Source organism: Ascaphus truei, chromosome 3 (assembly GCF_040206685.1).
Source record: "Ascaphus truei isolate aAscTru1 chromosome 3, aAscTru1.hap1, whole genome shotgun sequence".
Classification (NCBI taxonomy): domain Eukaryota; kingdom Metazoa; phylum Chordata; class Amphibia; order Anura; family Ascaphidae; genus Ascaphus; species Ascaphus truei.
The window spans coordinates 206,804,916-206,820,987 of record NC_134485.1 but is presented as its reverse complement, the minus strand read 5'-3'; the positions used below and the strand labels follow the sequence as shown (position 1 = coordinate 206,820,987).

General features: G+C 45.9%; 1 protein-coding gene across 3 annotated transcripts in view; it reads right to left on the bottom strand.

The window, feature by feature from the left end:
- Window positions 1-16,072, bottom strand: part of CASTOR2 (cytosolic arginine sensor for mTORC1 subunit 2) — a 256,646-nt gene that overhangs the window by 125,537 nt on the left and 115,037 nt on the right. For all 3 annotated transcript variants that reach the window (XM_075589965.1, XM_075589962.1, XM_075589963.1), the window contains one exon: window positions 8,179-8,249. In XM_075589965.1, the coding sequence (XP_075446080.1) occupies window positions 8,179-8,249 (71 nt within the window). The remainder of the gene's footprint in view (window positions 1-8,178; window positions 8,250-16,072) is intronic.

The following is a 16,072-nucleotide window of genomic DNA, read 5'->3' as shown; positions in this document are numbered from 1 at the left end:
CGAAAAAGATAAAAAAGCCCCTTTCATGCAGAAAATAAATGTGCAGGCTTTTAAGTAACAAGATCACTTGGGCCCCATGTATCATGCTGACTATCAACACCATGCAGCATGTCACTGATTTAATGTTCCTTCTTTTAGCATCTGCATCAGAGGTGACAACCCGGTCGATCAAGTTTGATGCTTTTGATCTGGTGCAGGCCTTTTAGGTTTACAATCCAGAAATGGTAGACATTACAGTTAAGGCATTGCCGGTTATGTATATGGGGTGGAAAAGGATAGTGGAATAACATAAATTGATACGCTAGCATAATTGTCATGGCAAGTACTGTAAACGAACACCTCTGATCACTCTCTTACATCACTACTCAGATTTCTTGCTAAATCAAGCATTGCAACAAATCAACACAAAGAATCGTGATGTATACCACACGCTCTCTTAAATATCAGGAAAACCTTTTACATTTTAAATGCCACATTCGGCCAGTTACATTTCTTTACGGGGTTTCTGAATGAGGAAGTGTTTGTCATTCGAGCGTTTTCTTTACCCTTATCAGAGAACCTAGTGAGATGAGATCTGCCTGTACAAGCTTGTGCTGATCCCAGAGTGACATCACACAAAAGGGAGTAACCAGAAGAAATCAAGCCTCTGCTAAGACTTAAACAAAGCAATAATACATTCATTAAATACACTTAAAGGTCCAGACTGGAGTTTAAAAAAAAAATTATGATTCACCCATGAGACCCTTTAAACATGTGAATGGAATATGCTCACTTTGGTCCCAGGAGGGATTGTATTTCCCTTATGCCATTTGTGGATTTTCACATCATATTGGCAGATTTATAGTGGATAAATATGAAAATATGAAAAGAAAACCTATTTAGGCTCATCAAACTGCAAAAAATCCACAATTTGCCATTTCCCAGAATATTTCCCCACAGTTCATGAAAAATCAAATTGGTTTATACTTTGAATACCATCATGCAGCGGATTTTTATTCTTCAATTTTAGAAAAAGTCGGTAAGAAATAGCAAAAATACACAATTTAGCTAACTGCAAAAGGCTATAAAGTTTATGTGAGCAAAAAAAATCTGCATTTTGCTACAATTCCTCAAGTGGAACATATTTTGTAACTCCCTTAGTGTAGACATGTCAACTCTGTAAGTCACACTGATGTGGTGTCAGTCTCACTGATTTCTAGCATCAACCGTCTAAAGACTTCAAAAGAGTTTTACAATGAAAATGTTTTGTTTTCCAATTAAAATTCAATTTTTTGATGCAGAACCCCCAAATATCACCGATTTTGGCTCTTGGTGGTTGAGATCTCAGAGTGACCAAGTACTACTCTAATTGTATCCTTCTGTCAAATGTCCAACGCGCCGCTGAGGATCAGTTAAACTTTTATTTTGTATAATGTCTGGTGATTCATTTTAGATTAAAACAACCAGAGCCACTTTGACGTAATGTGTTATTTAATAGCAACGCCGGTTATTTATGGAAATGAATTGTTCAACCCACGAAGGTGCTGATAACTTCAGTTATTTGTGGGATTCACGCTGCTGGGTTTGAAGTGATGAGCCTGCCATCTACAAAAAAAAAGAGATGTTTGAATCTACATCACATTGTGATGCCAATGTATTTGATTGTGTGCTATAGTGTGAAGAGCTGTGCATTTTTATACAGTATCTTTATTGGCCTGCTAGTACCAACATCAGTTTGTCTATACGAAGTTACACAAGTGTTGGTTTGTGTACTCAATGATTGGTTTAGAATCACGTTATTACCCTTTACCCTTCCACTGCAAAGCAATACGTTGCAAGCCCAACTGGCAGCAAAGATGGTAATCAATGGTGGCTCATCTATTATGACACTTTTTGCTATGGTATACACATTAGTTAATTGGTTAATGCTTTTGCTTTAGAGTATCAATCCACCCTAAACAACCTTCATAATTTTTTTTTACAGGCTTGGAGCCAGGGGAATCTTCGGTGCTAAATCGCATTATTTTCAGCTCTGGGAACCCCGCCCCCCCCCCTGGTAATAAGCTCATAATTTAATAAATAAAACTCCACTTTATCACAAAATAAAGGTTCGCTTTATAATTGCATTAGGCTATTTAATTTCGGGTCCCACGTGGTGTATTCAGGTTATAAGCGATATGCTTTTGGCTACTGTTCGTGTGTCATGTGTAATTAAATATTACAAATGATATGTATAGGCTTGGTCTGTAGATAATTTGTGACATTGCCGTCAAAATGGTAGGAGGTACTGGAATTTTTTTTAAGGATAAGCGCCCCAAATTAGATTGTAATATCCAAGCTGTCTTCTCTTTCGTAGACACTGATATCACAACAAGAGATTTTGAAACCTTCATTATAAGCCTTGCCCCTCTGCTAGATCACTCTCCGATTCTGTTTCTAATCTGCTCGTGCAGCACGCTTCTCTACCCATAATCCTCTGCACAAAAAATAGACAGTTTGCTTAATTAAAGAGACCCGATTAATTACAGTTCGTGAATGGTAAACAGGTCAAACCCAAAACATAATCCGAGCCAAATCATGATTGGTAGCAAACAGAGTTGCACAATTTGTGGCTTGTATTGGGAATAATATTGTTTCTCTCAGCTCGACTTGAGGCTCTTTTAGGGATGTACCAAGTTAGGCAATTGCAGTTCAGGAAAAGTTTCATTAATGGTGTCCAAATGTTTGCAAAAGTTGCAATATAGAAATGGGAAAAATGTCAATATTTTACCATGTCCAATTAAAAATAAATATGATTAAAAACAAAAAACAACGTTGCATAAGTAATGTGACCTGCACATACTGCATAAGTCAGGTCACCTTACACATTTAAGCATGGTGACCCAAGCAAACACATTTTTTTTTTTTTTGCAATAAATTTTGTCTAGAAAAATAAAAAAAAAAAGTAAGAAAATGTTGCCAGATATGCGAACTCGTGTGAACTTTTCACGCATCCCTACTCCCCACACTGAAATTGTTCAAAATGTCAGGACAGTTTCATTTGAGATTCTGTAACCCGCACTTTAAAGCTGAAAGAACAAAGAATCTTTATTAAAATTACTGAAGGATCTAATCCTTTTTTCTGAATCCTTGTTTGGTTATGGAATTCAATTGCAAATACATGCACTTTCTAAATATGAAATTAGACAGGTATTTAGCACTGCTATACATATGTGATCTCAGATGCACCTCCGTATTTCTTAAATACACAGATACCCAACAAGCTCTGAGAAACCCCAAACATTAATTAATATAAATAAATATATGTGTGTGTGTGTGTGTGTGTGTGTGTGTGTGTGTGTGTGTGTGTGTGTGTGTGTGTGTGTGTGTGTGTGTGTGTGTGTGTGTGTGTGTGTGTGTGTGTGTGTGTGTGTGTGTGTGTCCAAAGGAGTGCTACTGGGTGTGGCTAAATGTATATGTATATCTATAATTTCCGCTCGCTCTGTAGACTCTTTCTTTTCTCACCTGTCTCCCATCTTTAATCACTTTTCTCTCTGTCTTTTAGTTTTCTTTTTAACTAGATCTTCATTCCAGGTTATCACTTTTTATGTCTCTCCTCCATGTGCGACCAGCTAGGCCAGGGGTTGGCAAACTGCGGCTCTTTCCGCTGCTACTCTACAGGTCGCAACACCCAGCTGCTGCCTCTCTCCCTCACTATCCTGCTGGCAAACCTAAGGCTGAGGCCCCAGTACCTCCGCTGCACGCGCGCCCGCGAGACTGGCGGCGCGTGCAGCCGATTCCCCGGTCTGCAGTGAGCTGCAGGAAGAGAGACCGAGGGGTGCTGGGGGGTGAGGGGTGAGGGAGGGGCATGGTGGGGGAGTGACGGGGGCGCGGAGACGTCACCCGGCAGGTTCGCCCTAGTTGGCTGAACCGCTGGGGGGCGTGGTTTAGCGCTCCGTCGCGAGTCCTGCTCTCAATTCTATTGAGAGCAGGAGCAACTCTCGCCACAGCGCTGCGGCCCCCCCCCCTCGCAGCGGGCCCGGCACAATTGAGGGGAGGGCTCTCCTCCCTGCAGCGTCCGCCACAGCAGCAAGCGGAGACCAGGCTTTAACTGGCCTGGTCCGTAGAGGTGGCCTGCTGTAAGGTGTCCGTGGAGGTGCCTGTCCAGGCAGCTTGCTGTAGACTGGTAGAAGGGAAGTTCCCCTGACAGGCACCTCTGTGTGCACCTTTCAGCAGGCAGCTCGGCAGGCCCCTTCTCTACAAGTTTCTAACAGGACCCCTCACTCCTCCAGGGCAGCAACAGTACTCTCAGATCCTCTCTTCCAATATCCCTGTCCCCTCTCTCTCTCACACCATCCCTCTTCCCCCCCCCATCCCTCTCCTCCTCTTCTTCCTCCCTCTTCCCCCCATATCCCAATACGCTGTGCGTTGTGGGATTTAATGGGGGACGAGATGTGAAAATGAATGGAGTGGGTGAGATGTGGGGATTACAAGGGGAAGATGGAGGAGTTTAATCAGGGGGGGCCCTGCTACTTTAATTTGACCTGGGCCCCAAGATTTCTATTGGCGTGTGTATATACAGTCATGTGAAAAAGAAAGTACACCCTCTTTGAATTTAGGTTTTCACACATGGCTTCTCCATTTTGGCTTTATTTTTGTTAAATAAACGATGACACGGTGTAATATGTCGTGTTGTTGTTCATCTGAGGTTGTATTTACCTAATTTTTAGACCTGCTAAGGAACAGATTATTGTTATTATGTCCTGATATGTAAAACCATAGAATTCAAAGAGGGTGTACTTTCTTTTTCACACAAATTATATATATATATATATATATATATTTATTTTGGGGGGGGGGGTAGTGTGTGTGTATTTGGGGGATAGTGTGTGTGTTTTGGGGTCGTGTATGTATGTAAAAAACTAAATAAAGGGACTTATTATTGTGAGATGCATTTTATTCCCCCACATATTTTGGTGTATGTTAATGCTTATACAGTATTTCCCTATTGGTGTGTATAGTATATGTATGTGTTTGTGGGGGTGTAATCTTCATGAATGTGTTGCGGCTCTCGGAATATTTTGGAGGAAGATATTTATTTATAAAATGGCTCTTCTTCCTTGAGATGTTGCAGACCCCTGAGCTAGAACCTTCCCAGAACATAGGACCCAATGCAACCTACTGCATCTAGCAGTGTAGCATGTACGGCACACTGCCTGTTCCACTCCCTCCCCCCTTGTCTTTGAGCAACAAGAGGCACCAAATACAGTAGGTAGGTGCCTACACATATTAGCAATGCAAATGAAAAAACCTTGCAAGTGCAAATCCACAATTGTTTCATCTCTTCAAGGTTTCCCAACATTTGTTTTTTTTTCTAATCTGGATAAACTTGAATAATATATTTTCTCGTCATCTGGAACTCATAACAACATGTAACTTAATTACATTAAATGTTTTCCTGTGCTTCATGTAATGATATGCTATGTTTTCCTCGCGGATGGTTACACATATATTTGAATTCATTAGGTTGTTATTTATTTATATTACCATTTTATATATATATTCATTTTTTTGGTGATATTTTTATTCCATCTGTTCTAAGGTGCATTCCTTGGCACCATGACGGATTTTACCGTTGTTCAAAAGAGCAAGGAGGGTTGTTTTCTCCAGAATTTCTCACTTTTTATATCACATCTCTTCACAATCCACATAATTCCATATTTCTGTTTTGTTTTGTGTTTAAGATTCATGTGTTACAATCACCCTTATTTTGCTAGATGCACATTCATTACACAGATCTGTATATGTGATCACAATTTAGTGTAGTACATTTCCTTATGCACCAATTATATTTACACTAACTATATTTGTTCAGTTAGCACAGATTTTTATTCTTCCTCTGTTATTTATAGCAGTTACAGTATTTCTGATTTGTTTAGTTATTCTCCCTTTTAATTTGTTGTATTATTTAAATTAAATATTAGGGAAAAAAGTCGCTAAATTTAAACATTAATAATCTATATTGCAGGATGGATTAAAGAGACAATCCAAGCGGGCGATTTTTGGGGGCGATTTTTATTTTTTTAGCATAGGATTGAAGCAGGGGGTCTCCGGAGCTGAAACTCATTCGTTTCAGCTCTGTGGACCCCCCGCTTCCAGAGATACAGACCTCCATAGGGGTTGCCAGTAGCAGCTCCGCTCGGCTACCAGGGTTCACGTAAAGGAAAAGTTTCTTGGCTTCCACGCCCTGCGGGTCAATAGGAAGCCGTGATGTCATCAGGCGCAGCTTCTATTGGCCAGCGTGAGACGCAGGAGCTTTAAACTTTGCCGAGATACCGGCACCCACTTTGTAGGTCTGTATCTCATGAAGCTGAAATTAATGGGGTTCAGCGCCAGCCCCCCACCTTCAATCCTATGTATAAGAAAATAAAAACGGCTGGGATTGCTCCTTAAAAAATCCCTACAAATGCGGTTCGAATCCATACATAGAGATGGCCCAACAGTGCGTCCGTGCATTCTTCAGACTGGGTGTTTTGCCACAGCTAACTTTGCTTTCAAGAAATCCTTCAGCCTTTGCAGTCGTTATTTAGTCCTCGGGCATGATATGAATAGCTATCATCAACAAAGCCATGAGCTATACCTTGGTTGTATTTTAATGGCCGAAGGGAATAAGTAAGCTTTTGATTTTTTTTTGTTTAGTTCTTGGGCTTCAATTTTCCAAATGATTCGTATTCCGTATGTGAAACTAAAATGAAAACAGTCTGCTTTTTAGATCAATCTATTTTTCTTAACGCTGGTTCCTGGTATTTACGAGCACATACATATATATATATATATACCAGTCTAAATTGTTGGTGGGATATTGGTGTGATACGTTGTACCAACACTGATATTTAATCGTATGAAAGCTCTGTGATATTCTGCACTATAATTAGGGTGACCAGATGTCCCGGTTTTTAAGGAACACTCCCGGTGTCCCGATAAATGTTTCCAGTGTCCCGGTATTGCGGAGGTCTGAGGAGCCGTGCAGTCAGAATTAAAAACTTTGGGAGAATGGAGGGACATGGAGGTAGGGGGGGGGGGAGAATGGAGGGAGGGAGATTGGAGGAAAGAAGGTGGGGAGGCATTGATGGAGGAAGGGGGAGGGTGGAAAATGGAGGGAGGAAGGGGGGGATGGAGGGCAGGAGAGAAGAGGGGCAAGAGAAAAAGGGAGGTGAATTTGTATCATCAATAATGTTTTCATGTGTTCCGGTTTTTACATTTGCCAATCTGGTCACCCTAATTATAATGGCATTATTTGTTTCATCTGGGAGGAAATTGAGGCCTTCTTTTATTGTGTAACCCTCCCTGCCCGGCTTAGAGAGATTACATTGTTGTAGTGTGTTGGCTACTCAGAACCTTTTTTTACCCTGACCTCAGGATGTTGGATTCAGGCGGCTGGGCGATGAGGTAGCAAGGATGGAAATAATGGGCGCCAGGAACTTTTATAGTACAACATCAGTCTTTTATTCATGTCCCTAGGCACAGGGACATTCCACACTTATGTTATACTATTTTTCTAGTAGTTACACATGAACACTGTACTTCCATAACTGCCTACTTATAACGCTCAAATGGAGGTGTATTGACTTAGTTGCTCTACTGGTGTCGGACCCGGCCCCCCTTTGCTGCTTCGGAATAATCATCTGTATTTCCCCGGTTACACTAGGCCCATTACGGGGATCCTGTCTGGTCCTTTGCAATTAACAACAATACCCGTGGCATGTTTGGGAACGGCCACTTCCAAACAGACTGAGATGAGCATTAGTGCGCATCCGCAGTTGGAGCTGATCCACCGACACCCGGGAGCCCTCTTTCCTGAGGCCCTTTGTTGCGTTGTTGGGACCTGCTGGGGCTCAATTATCCTTCTTCTGGAATCCTAACTTAAAGGATACTGTCCCTCTCTACAACATAATAAATAAAGGGGGGGCCTGGTCTGTTCTATGATCTAATTGGTCTATCCCCATCTCTTCTCGCGGCTCCTCTCGTGTCTTCCAGGAACCTACTCTTTAGAACCTTCTCCCTATGCTAAATGCTCTCCGTGATTTCAGAATCCCTATGGTAACTCAGGGTGGGGCTCACATGCACAAACCTGCTAGTAAACCTTAGGAGGGGGGGTTACAGTTGTGCAAACAGATGGATTAAGAAAGCAAACAAAATCAGTATATTTCAGGGACCTACCTAAAAAGCCTTCTTCATCCACAATTATGGTGTAGTCCTCCGGCGTCTCTGTGAGACTGAAAAACTTGCACCTACAAAACAATTGGGGGGAAAAGTCAGGATATTGTAAATCATAATCAGGATTATAATATATTTTCATACAGCTTGTCCAAAATGTTTTATTTGATAACTTGTGAAATCCCCCACTGATTTTATATGAAGAACTATTTATGTAAAAACGGTTTGCCTAAATATAGTTTTTATATTTTCGAAAACTGCTTCATAAGTCTGCCTGAATCATTGCAACTTTGGAATTTCAGTTGCATTCTCTCCTACCTAAAGCACCTGGCCTACATTCACTAAAGGTTGTTAAATTGGTATTAGGAAACAAATATGTAGTACCGTACATAAGGTCTCTATTGTGTTATGTCAAGTAGTGTATATGGATCAGGGGTGGACATAAAACATGGCCGCCGACAAGGGGAGGGGGAGAACCTGGCCCGGTGGCTGCAGGGGGGCCCAGCTGCAGGTCCTGAAGTGGCCACCGAGCCTGTCTCTCCCCAGCTGTGGGCCTACCTCAATGACTATCCCACGCTGCGCCTCTGACGCTGGCATGCGCTGGGCCTCTCTCTCATGATGGCTTGCGCCGGAAACCGAGTCCAGCTTGCTTCCGGGCATGCCGATGTTAGAGGGGTCCAGTGCACTCCAGCATCAGAAGATCGGCGTGGGGCATTCAGTGAGGGAGGCCCGCAGCTAGGGAGAGCCGGGGCCCGGCTAGGGGCCTGAGACCATCCTCAAAGTAAGTCTGTATTTTCTTTTTTTGTAACAATTTTTTTATTGGGCACAATCAGATAATGCAGAAACATACAAGAATGTCATGATCCCATGACAGTGATGCTTTTTTACAGTCTGTGAGTGTCCATATAACATTTTCCATTTTCTTGGGTGGGGGGATATAAAGGGGAGGAGAGAGGGGGGGAGGAAAAAGACATACAGGGGTATAGGGGGGGAGGTGGGGACCCAGGAGAGGGGGGGGGGGGGGGAGTCGTCCAGGGGACTCTGTAACAGTAAGTCTGTATTTTCTATGTACAGTATTTGGGGATGTGGGGATTACATGCATTTGGGGGCTGGGGGTTGTATGTATTTGGGGAGTGGTGGGGCTTATATGTAATTTTTTTTTAATGTATTTGGGGTGGTGGGGGGTTGTATATATTTGGGGGTGGGAAGGTTTTTTTTATTGTATTGTGGGGTTTTCTGGGATGTATTTTGTGGGGGGGATTGGGTGAGGGGAGGGGGATTGAGTGAGACTGGGGTAATTGACAGAGGGTGGGGGTGAGAGGAGAGAGGGAGTGTAATAGGGTGAGGGAGTGAGGTAAAGAGGGAGTGAGGTAAAGAGGGAGTAAGAGTGACTCGCAGGGGAGAGAAATACATGTGAGGCGGGGGGGGATTGAGTGAGAGTGGGGTAATTGATGGAGGGGGGAGAGTGAGAAGGGGTCAGTGAGGGAGTGAGACAGAGGGGAGAGAAATACATGGGAAGAGGAGGGAAATAGAGGGGGCTCAGGAGGTGTGAAATGAAGGGGCTCGCAACACCACCGACATGGGGAGGGGGACCCTGGTTGTAAGTCCTGAGCCCCGGGAAATCTGTCTGCGGCTCTGGTCATAAATTTTACATACTTAGGCTAACAGCCCCTCCCGTTAGAGGCTGTGTCAGTGTGCATCTGTAACACTCCCTCTGGCACACTGAATTGAGAGCAGGGTTGATAAGAGTCCTGGAGCGCTCGGACTCGCTCCCGTCCCCTGCCCCTGCTCGCCTCTGCCACAAGCACTAAGTCTGCCAAGCCACACTAACCGGCTGAGCTATCATTCACCACCATGGGCGGTCACCGCCCGACCGCAAAGCAGCATCCAGCATGAACGCATGCTGGGGAGCGCTGCTGCATGTCGCAAATCAGTTAGCGCTGCACACAGTACAGGCGCCAAGGGTTACATTTTAGACACCAGACCACCCCAGATTTTTTCTACCCCGATATGGAGGCATCATGTAAATTGTATTTATTACTGTAATGTTGAATTATTGTATTAAAAGATAATTGGCGATTGACACAGCCACTTTGTCTTCGACTGAGCCACCTGTGCTGAAGCAGGGATATCCTGAAAACTTGACCTGTTGGACCTTAACGATTTAAGTTGCCCACCCCTGGTATATTATATTGTTGCCTTGTGATTTACAGGCATGTCAAGTCACTATGGAATATGATTTTGGGGGGTGTTAAAATACCGTCACTCGAATGAAAGTGACTGTATGGTTATCATTGCACTAGCAATAAATAGTTGATTACTCCATTTCGCTTCAACAGAGCGCATTGGCGTTTCATAAAAAAGTTCACCTCCGTTATAGCATCATTGGGGTGAAAACTGGTTCCTTGATTCAATAGAATTGTTTAATATTTCATATCATGGTCTGAAAACTGCTAGCATGATATATGTAGAGAACATCCAAAACAGCATGAACCCCCCTAGGCTGACGTGATTCTACACAGAACTCGCTGTGTGTTTTGTGACACTACAGTATATTGCTTCATCAGGATGAGTTATTGTATATACACCCCCGTTCCTATATAGGCACCCACCCTCCCAACGGATTGCGGTTACATTAAAAACATCTCAATAAATATATTCTCCTCTCTGTTCTACAAAGAACAAGAGGATAATATTAGATGATATACTGCACCTACACATAATTTTCCCGTCTAATGACTGCCAGACTTGCAAATAAATGGTGATCACACTTTAGGGAATATACCTGTGTAAGGCATGGACCCCGGGGCAATCGCAGATCGGCCCCCCTAATCTGTACTAGGGTCTGGCTACATGTCTTAGTGTGGTGCATACCTGCTGGCAACAGGAGGGCCTGAGTCTCCCGCAGTACACAGCGTACATCACAGCACACTCTCCTCTCTGGTCCCTGGACTCAACTCCCAGGGCTTGAGACCCCAAAGGTCTATCCCAATCTCCCACACTCCCTGGTGGAGCATGGGGTAGCTACTTCCACTCCCCAGCGGGAAGGAAGGCCTGAAACCAGGTCCCTGGCTCAGCTTGGATTACATCCCACTCCCCCTGAGGTGAGAGGATAGGACACACCTCTCTCACTGAGGAGTGAGAGAGACAGAACCAATAAATTTAGAGCTGCAGCCCCTTTTTGTTCCCAGGAGAGGGTCCCCAGGTCGACACCCCAATCATGGGCGGTACTTCGGCCTTGGCTCACCCCCCCCTGTCACTTCTAGGGAGTTGTTTACTGCAGTAGGGACGAGATTAACCCTAACACTGCCTGCGCTGGTACCAGGGCTTATGTGTTAGGCAGGGAAATTAGTAGCCCAGGGGGTTACCTGGCTAAATACTCATAGACTTCAATAGGTTATTGACTTTGGGGTCAGAATAATTCTATTAATGTGTACTGTAATTTTGGGCTCAGGAACATGCTTACTTGAAATCTTGGCCTTTGATAGCTACAGTATGACTGTGGCAGAATACTGAATACATACATAGTTGAATGAGAAAATATCTATATACAGTACAGTGATTTTATATCTGTCAAACATAACATGGTATTAATATCATATGTAAATTTCAGTCCATCAAGTCTCTGTCCAAGTCTAGCCCCAGTCTCTTAGCTTTGGTGCTGTTTTTGCCATGTAGAAAGGAAATGCCAATCTCATCATCTCACTGTGCGAGGCAAATTAGATTCTGTTTGTTACCTTGCTGGGCCAGACAGGTACACTCAGGGCCATTTTAAGACCTTCGTAGGCCCTAGGCACTTTTATTTCTAGAGGCCTGTGTGTCCGATATTTTTACTCATTTTATGCTAATTTCATCATTTGCTTGTTTCTTTCGATACTAGCGATATTTGGCATCGATACTTGTTTTTCGATATGTAAAGGTATCTAGGGTGACCAAAGTAAAAACCGGGACAAATTAAAAAATTTTTTTATAAAACAAATGATATCACCAACTGCGCCCCTTCTCCTTTATGTCTCTCTATCCCGCTCTGTCCCCCCTTCTCTCACACACACCCCTTTCTCTCTCCCTCCCCCATTCTCTCTCTCCCCATTCTCTGTCTCTCTCCCCTCCATTCTGTCTCTCTCTCCCCCCCCCCTTTCTCTGTCTCTCCTCCATTTTCTGTCTCTCTCCCCTCCATTCTCTGTCTCTCTCCCCCATTCTCTGTGTCTCCCCCGCCCCATTCTTTGTCTCTCTCTCTCCCCCCCCCCCCACTCTGTACCCCTCTCCCCATGCTGTGCCTCTCCCCATGCTGTGGCTGTGCCTCTCTGTGTCTCTCCTCATGCTGTGCCTGTGCCTCTCTGTCTCTCCTCATGCTGTGCCTGTGCCTCTCTGTGTCTCTCCTCATGCTGTGCCTGTGCCTCTCTGTGTCTCTCCCCATGCTGTGCCTGTGTTCTCTCTGTGTCTCTCCTCATGCTGTGCCTGTGCCTCTCTCTGTGCCTCTCTGTGTCTCTCCCCATGCTGTGCCTGTGTTCTCTCTGTGTCTCTCCTCATGCTGTGCCTGTGCCTCTCTGTGTCTCTCCCCATGCTGTGCCTGTGTTCTCTCTGTCTCTCCTCATGCTGTGCCCGTGCCTCTCTCTGTGTCTCTCCTCATGCTGTGCCTGTGCCTCTCTCTGTGTCTCTCCCCATGCTGTGCCTGTGTTCTCTCTGTGTCTCTCCTCATGCTGTGTCTGTGCCTCTCTCTGTGTCTCTCCCCATGCTGTGCCTGTGTTCTCTCTGTGTCTCTCCTCATGCTGTGTCTGTGCCTCTCTCTGTGTCTCTCTCTCTCTGCCTCTCCCCATGCTGTGCCTGTGCCTCTCTCTGTGTGTCTCTCCTCATGCTGTGCCTGTGCCTCTCTCTGTCTCTCTCCTCATGCTGTGCCTGTGCCTCTCTCTGTGTCTCTCCCCATGCTGTGCCTGTGCCTCTCTCTGTGTCTCTCCCCATGCTGTGCCTGTGTTCTCTCTGTGTATCTCCCCATGCTGTGCCTGTGCCTCTCTCTGTGCCTCTCCCCATGCTGTGCCTGTGCCTCTCTCTGTGTCTCTCCCCATGCTGTGTCTCTCCCCATGCTGTGCCTGTGTGTGTCTCTCTCTCTCTGCCTCTCCCCATGCTGTGCCTGTGCCTCTCTCTGTGTCTCTCCTCATGCTGTGCCTGTGCCTCTCTCTGTGTCTCTCCTCATGCTGTGCCTGTGCCTCTCTCTGTGTCTCTCCCCATGCTGTGCCTGTGCCTCTCTGTGTCTCTCCTCATGCTGTGCCTGTGCCTCTCTATGCGTCTCTCCTCATGCTGTGCCTGTGCCTCTCTATGTGTCTCTCCTCATGCTGTGCCTGTGTTCTCTCTGTCTCTCCTCATGCTGTGCCCGTGCCTCTCTCTGTGTCTCTCCTCATGCTGTGCCTGTGCCTCTCTCTGTGTCTCTCCCCATGCTGTGCCTGTGTTCTCTCTGTGTCTCTCCTCATGCTGTGTCTGTGCCTCTCTCTGTGTCTCTCCCCATGCTGTGCCTGTGTTCTCTCTGTGTCTCTCCTCATGCTGTGTCTGTGCCTCTCTCTGTGTCTCTCTCTCTCTGCCTCTCCCCATGCTGTGCCTGTGCCTCTCTCTGTGTGTCTCTCCTCATGCTGTGCCGGTGCCTCTCTCTGTGTCTCTCCTCATGCTGTGCCTGTGCCTCTCTCTGTGTCTCTCCCCATGCTGTGCCTGTGTTCTCTCTGTGCCTCTCCCCATGCTGTGCCTGTGCCTCTCTCTGTGTCTCTCCCCATGCTGTCTCTCCCCATGCTGTGCCTGTGTGTGTCTCTCTCTCTGCCTCTCCCCATGCTGTGCCTGTGCCTCTCTCTGTGTCTCTCCTCATGCTGTGCCTGTGCCTCTCTCTGTGTCTCTCCTCATGCTGTGCCTGTGCCTCTCTCTGTGTCTCTCCCCATGCTGTGCCTGTGCCTCTCTGTGTCTCTCCTCATGCTGTGCCTGTGCCTCTCTATGCGTCTCTCCTCATGCTGTGCCTGTGCCTCTCTATGTGTCTCTCCTCATGCTGTGCCTGTGTTCTCTCTGTCTCTCCTCATGCTGTGCCCGTGCCTCTCTCTGTGTCTCTCCTCATGCTGTGCCTGTGCCTCTCTCTGTGTCTCTCCTCATGCTGTGCCGGTGCCTCTCTCTGTGTCTCTCCTCATGCTGTGCCTGTGCCTCTCTCTGTGTCTCTCCCCATGCTGTGCCTGTGTTCTCTCTGTGTCTCTCCCCATGCTGTGCCTGTGCCTCTCTCTGTGTCTCTCCCCATGCTGTGCCTGTGTTCTCTCTGTGTATCTCCCCATGCTGTGCCTGTGCCTCTCTCTGTGCCTCTCCCCATGCTGTGTCTCTCCCCATGCTGTGCCTGTGTGTGTCTCTCTCTCTGCCTCTCCCCATGCTGTGCCTGTGCCTCTCTCTGTGTCTCTCCTCATGCTGTGCCTGTGCCTCTCTCTGTGTCTCTCCTCATGCTGTGCCTGTGCCTCTCTCTGTGTCTCTCCCCATGCTGTGCCTGTGCCTCTCCTCATGCTGTGCCTGTGCCTCTCTATGCGTCTCTCCTCATGCTGTGCCTGTGCCTCTCTATGTGTCTCTCCTCATGCTGTGCCTGTGCCTCTCTCTGTCTCTCCCCATGCTTTGTCTCTTCCCATGCTGTGCCCCTCTCCCCATGCTGTGTCTGTGCCTCTCTCTGTGTCTCTCCCCATGCTGTGTCTCACCCCATGCTGTGCTTGTGTGTCTCTCTCTCTCTCTGCCTCTCCCCATGCTGTGCCTGTGCCTCTCTCTGTGTCTCCCCCCCCCCCATTGTGTGAGTGTGTGTATGTCCCCCATTCTGGACCATACCTGCATGGGTGGTGGAAGCCAACTTGAGCCCTGGCAGCAGACACCCGAAGTTCTCACTGACACTTTCAGGTCTCACTGCTGGGGCTCCGCAGCTCAGACCCGGCCCCTGCTCTCCTCCATGCATTGTCTGCTCTCTGCTGCCCCCCCTGCTCTGATGGTCAAAAGCGGAACAGCCACAAAAAAAAGGAACATTTTACAGCATGCAGGGCAGCCGGGACAGAGGTTAAAAAAACCTAAACCGGGACACCTGGTCACCCTTAAAAGGTATCAATACTTTGAAGGCATTTTAAATGAAAATTTGCTGTTTTCTCTTATTTTGTCTTTTTTTTTTTTGTTTAGTTATTTTTTCAAGTGAAATATTGTAGGCCCTAAAAGGTTCGTAGGCCCTAAAAGGTTCGTAGGCCCTAAAAGGTTCGTAGGCCCTAAAAGGTTCGTAGGCCCTAGGTACTGTGCCTAGTCGGCCTAATGTATAAAGCGGCCCTGGGTATACTTGTTACCAGCCAATTTGCAGAGCAGATTAATAGAAAATCTGTTTGTTGGGGGGGGGGGGAGGGGGGTAAGAGGGGGGTTAGAGGGATGTTAAATGGTTAGGAGGTTCCTGGGCAGGGTGAAGGGCGAGGGAGAATTGAAAAAGACCACCAGAGACTTTTAACATAAAAATAAAAAAAGGTCTTCATTATAAGGTCTAAACAGAATCAAATATATAATTTTTCACTTTCAATCTTCACAAGTAATATCATTTCAACTAGACGGCACTAATGTTTCTTCAACAATGCTATTTCCAGAAACAAAAATAATAAACTTCACTGACAAAATGGCCTTCTGGGTCCTCAGGCTCCCACCCAATTTGGGCACTAAACTTTTACGGGCAGGCATGCTACCCAAGATGAGACTTTGGACTAGGCGATCCTCTTTATTTGAAAAAGAGGGTGCCTATCTGCTGCAGATTCCTGGACTCCCGTCCACCTGCTGTCTAGCTGGCATTCTGGCTACAGGCCTTTCACTGCAATATGGAGCACCACGTTAACTGCTTCGTGTCCCTGAATTTATTCCCTGGATCTAAATCTCAAGA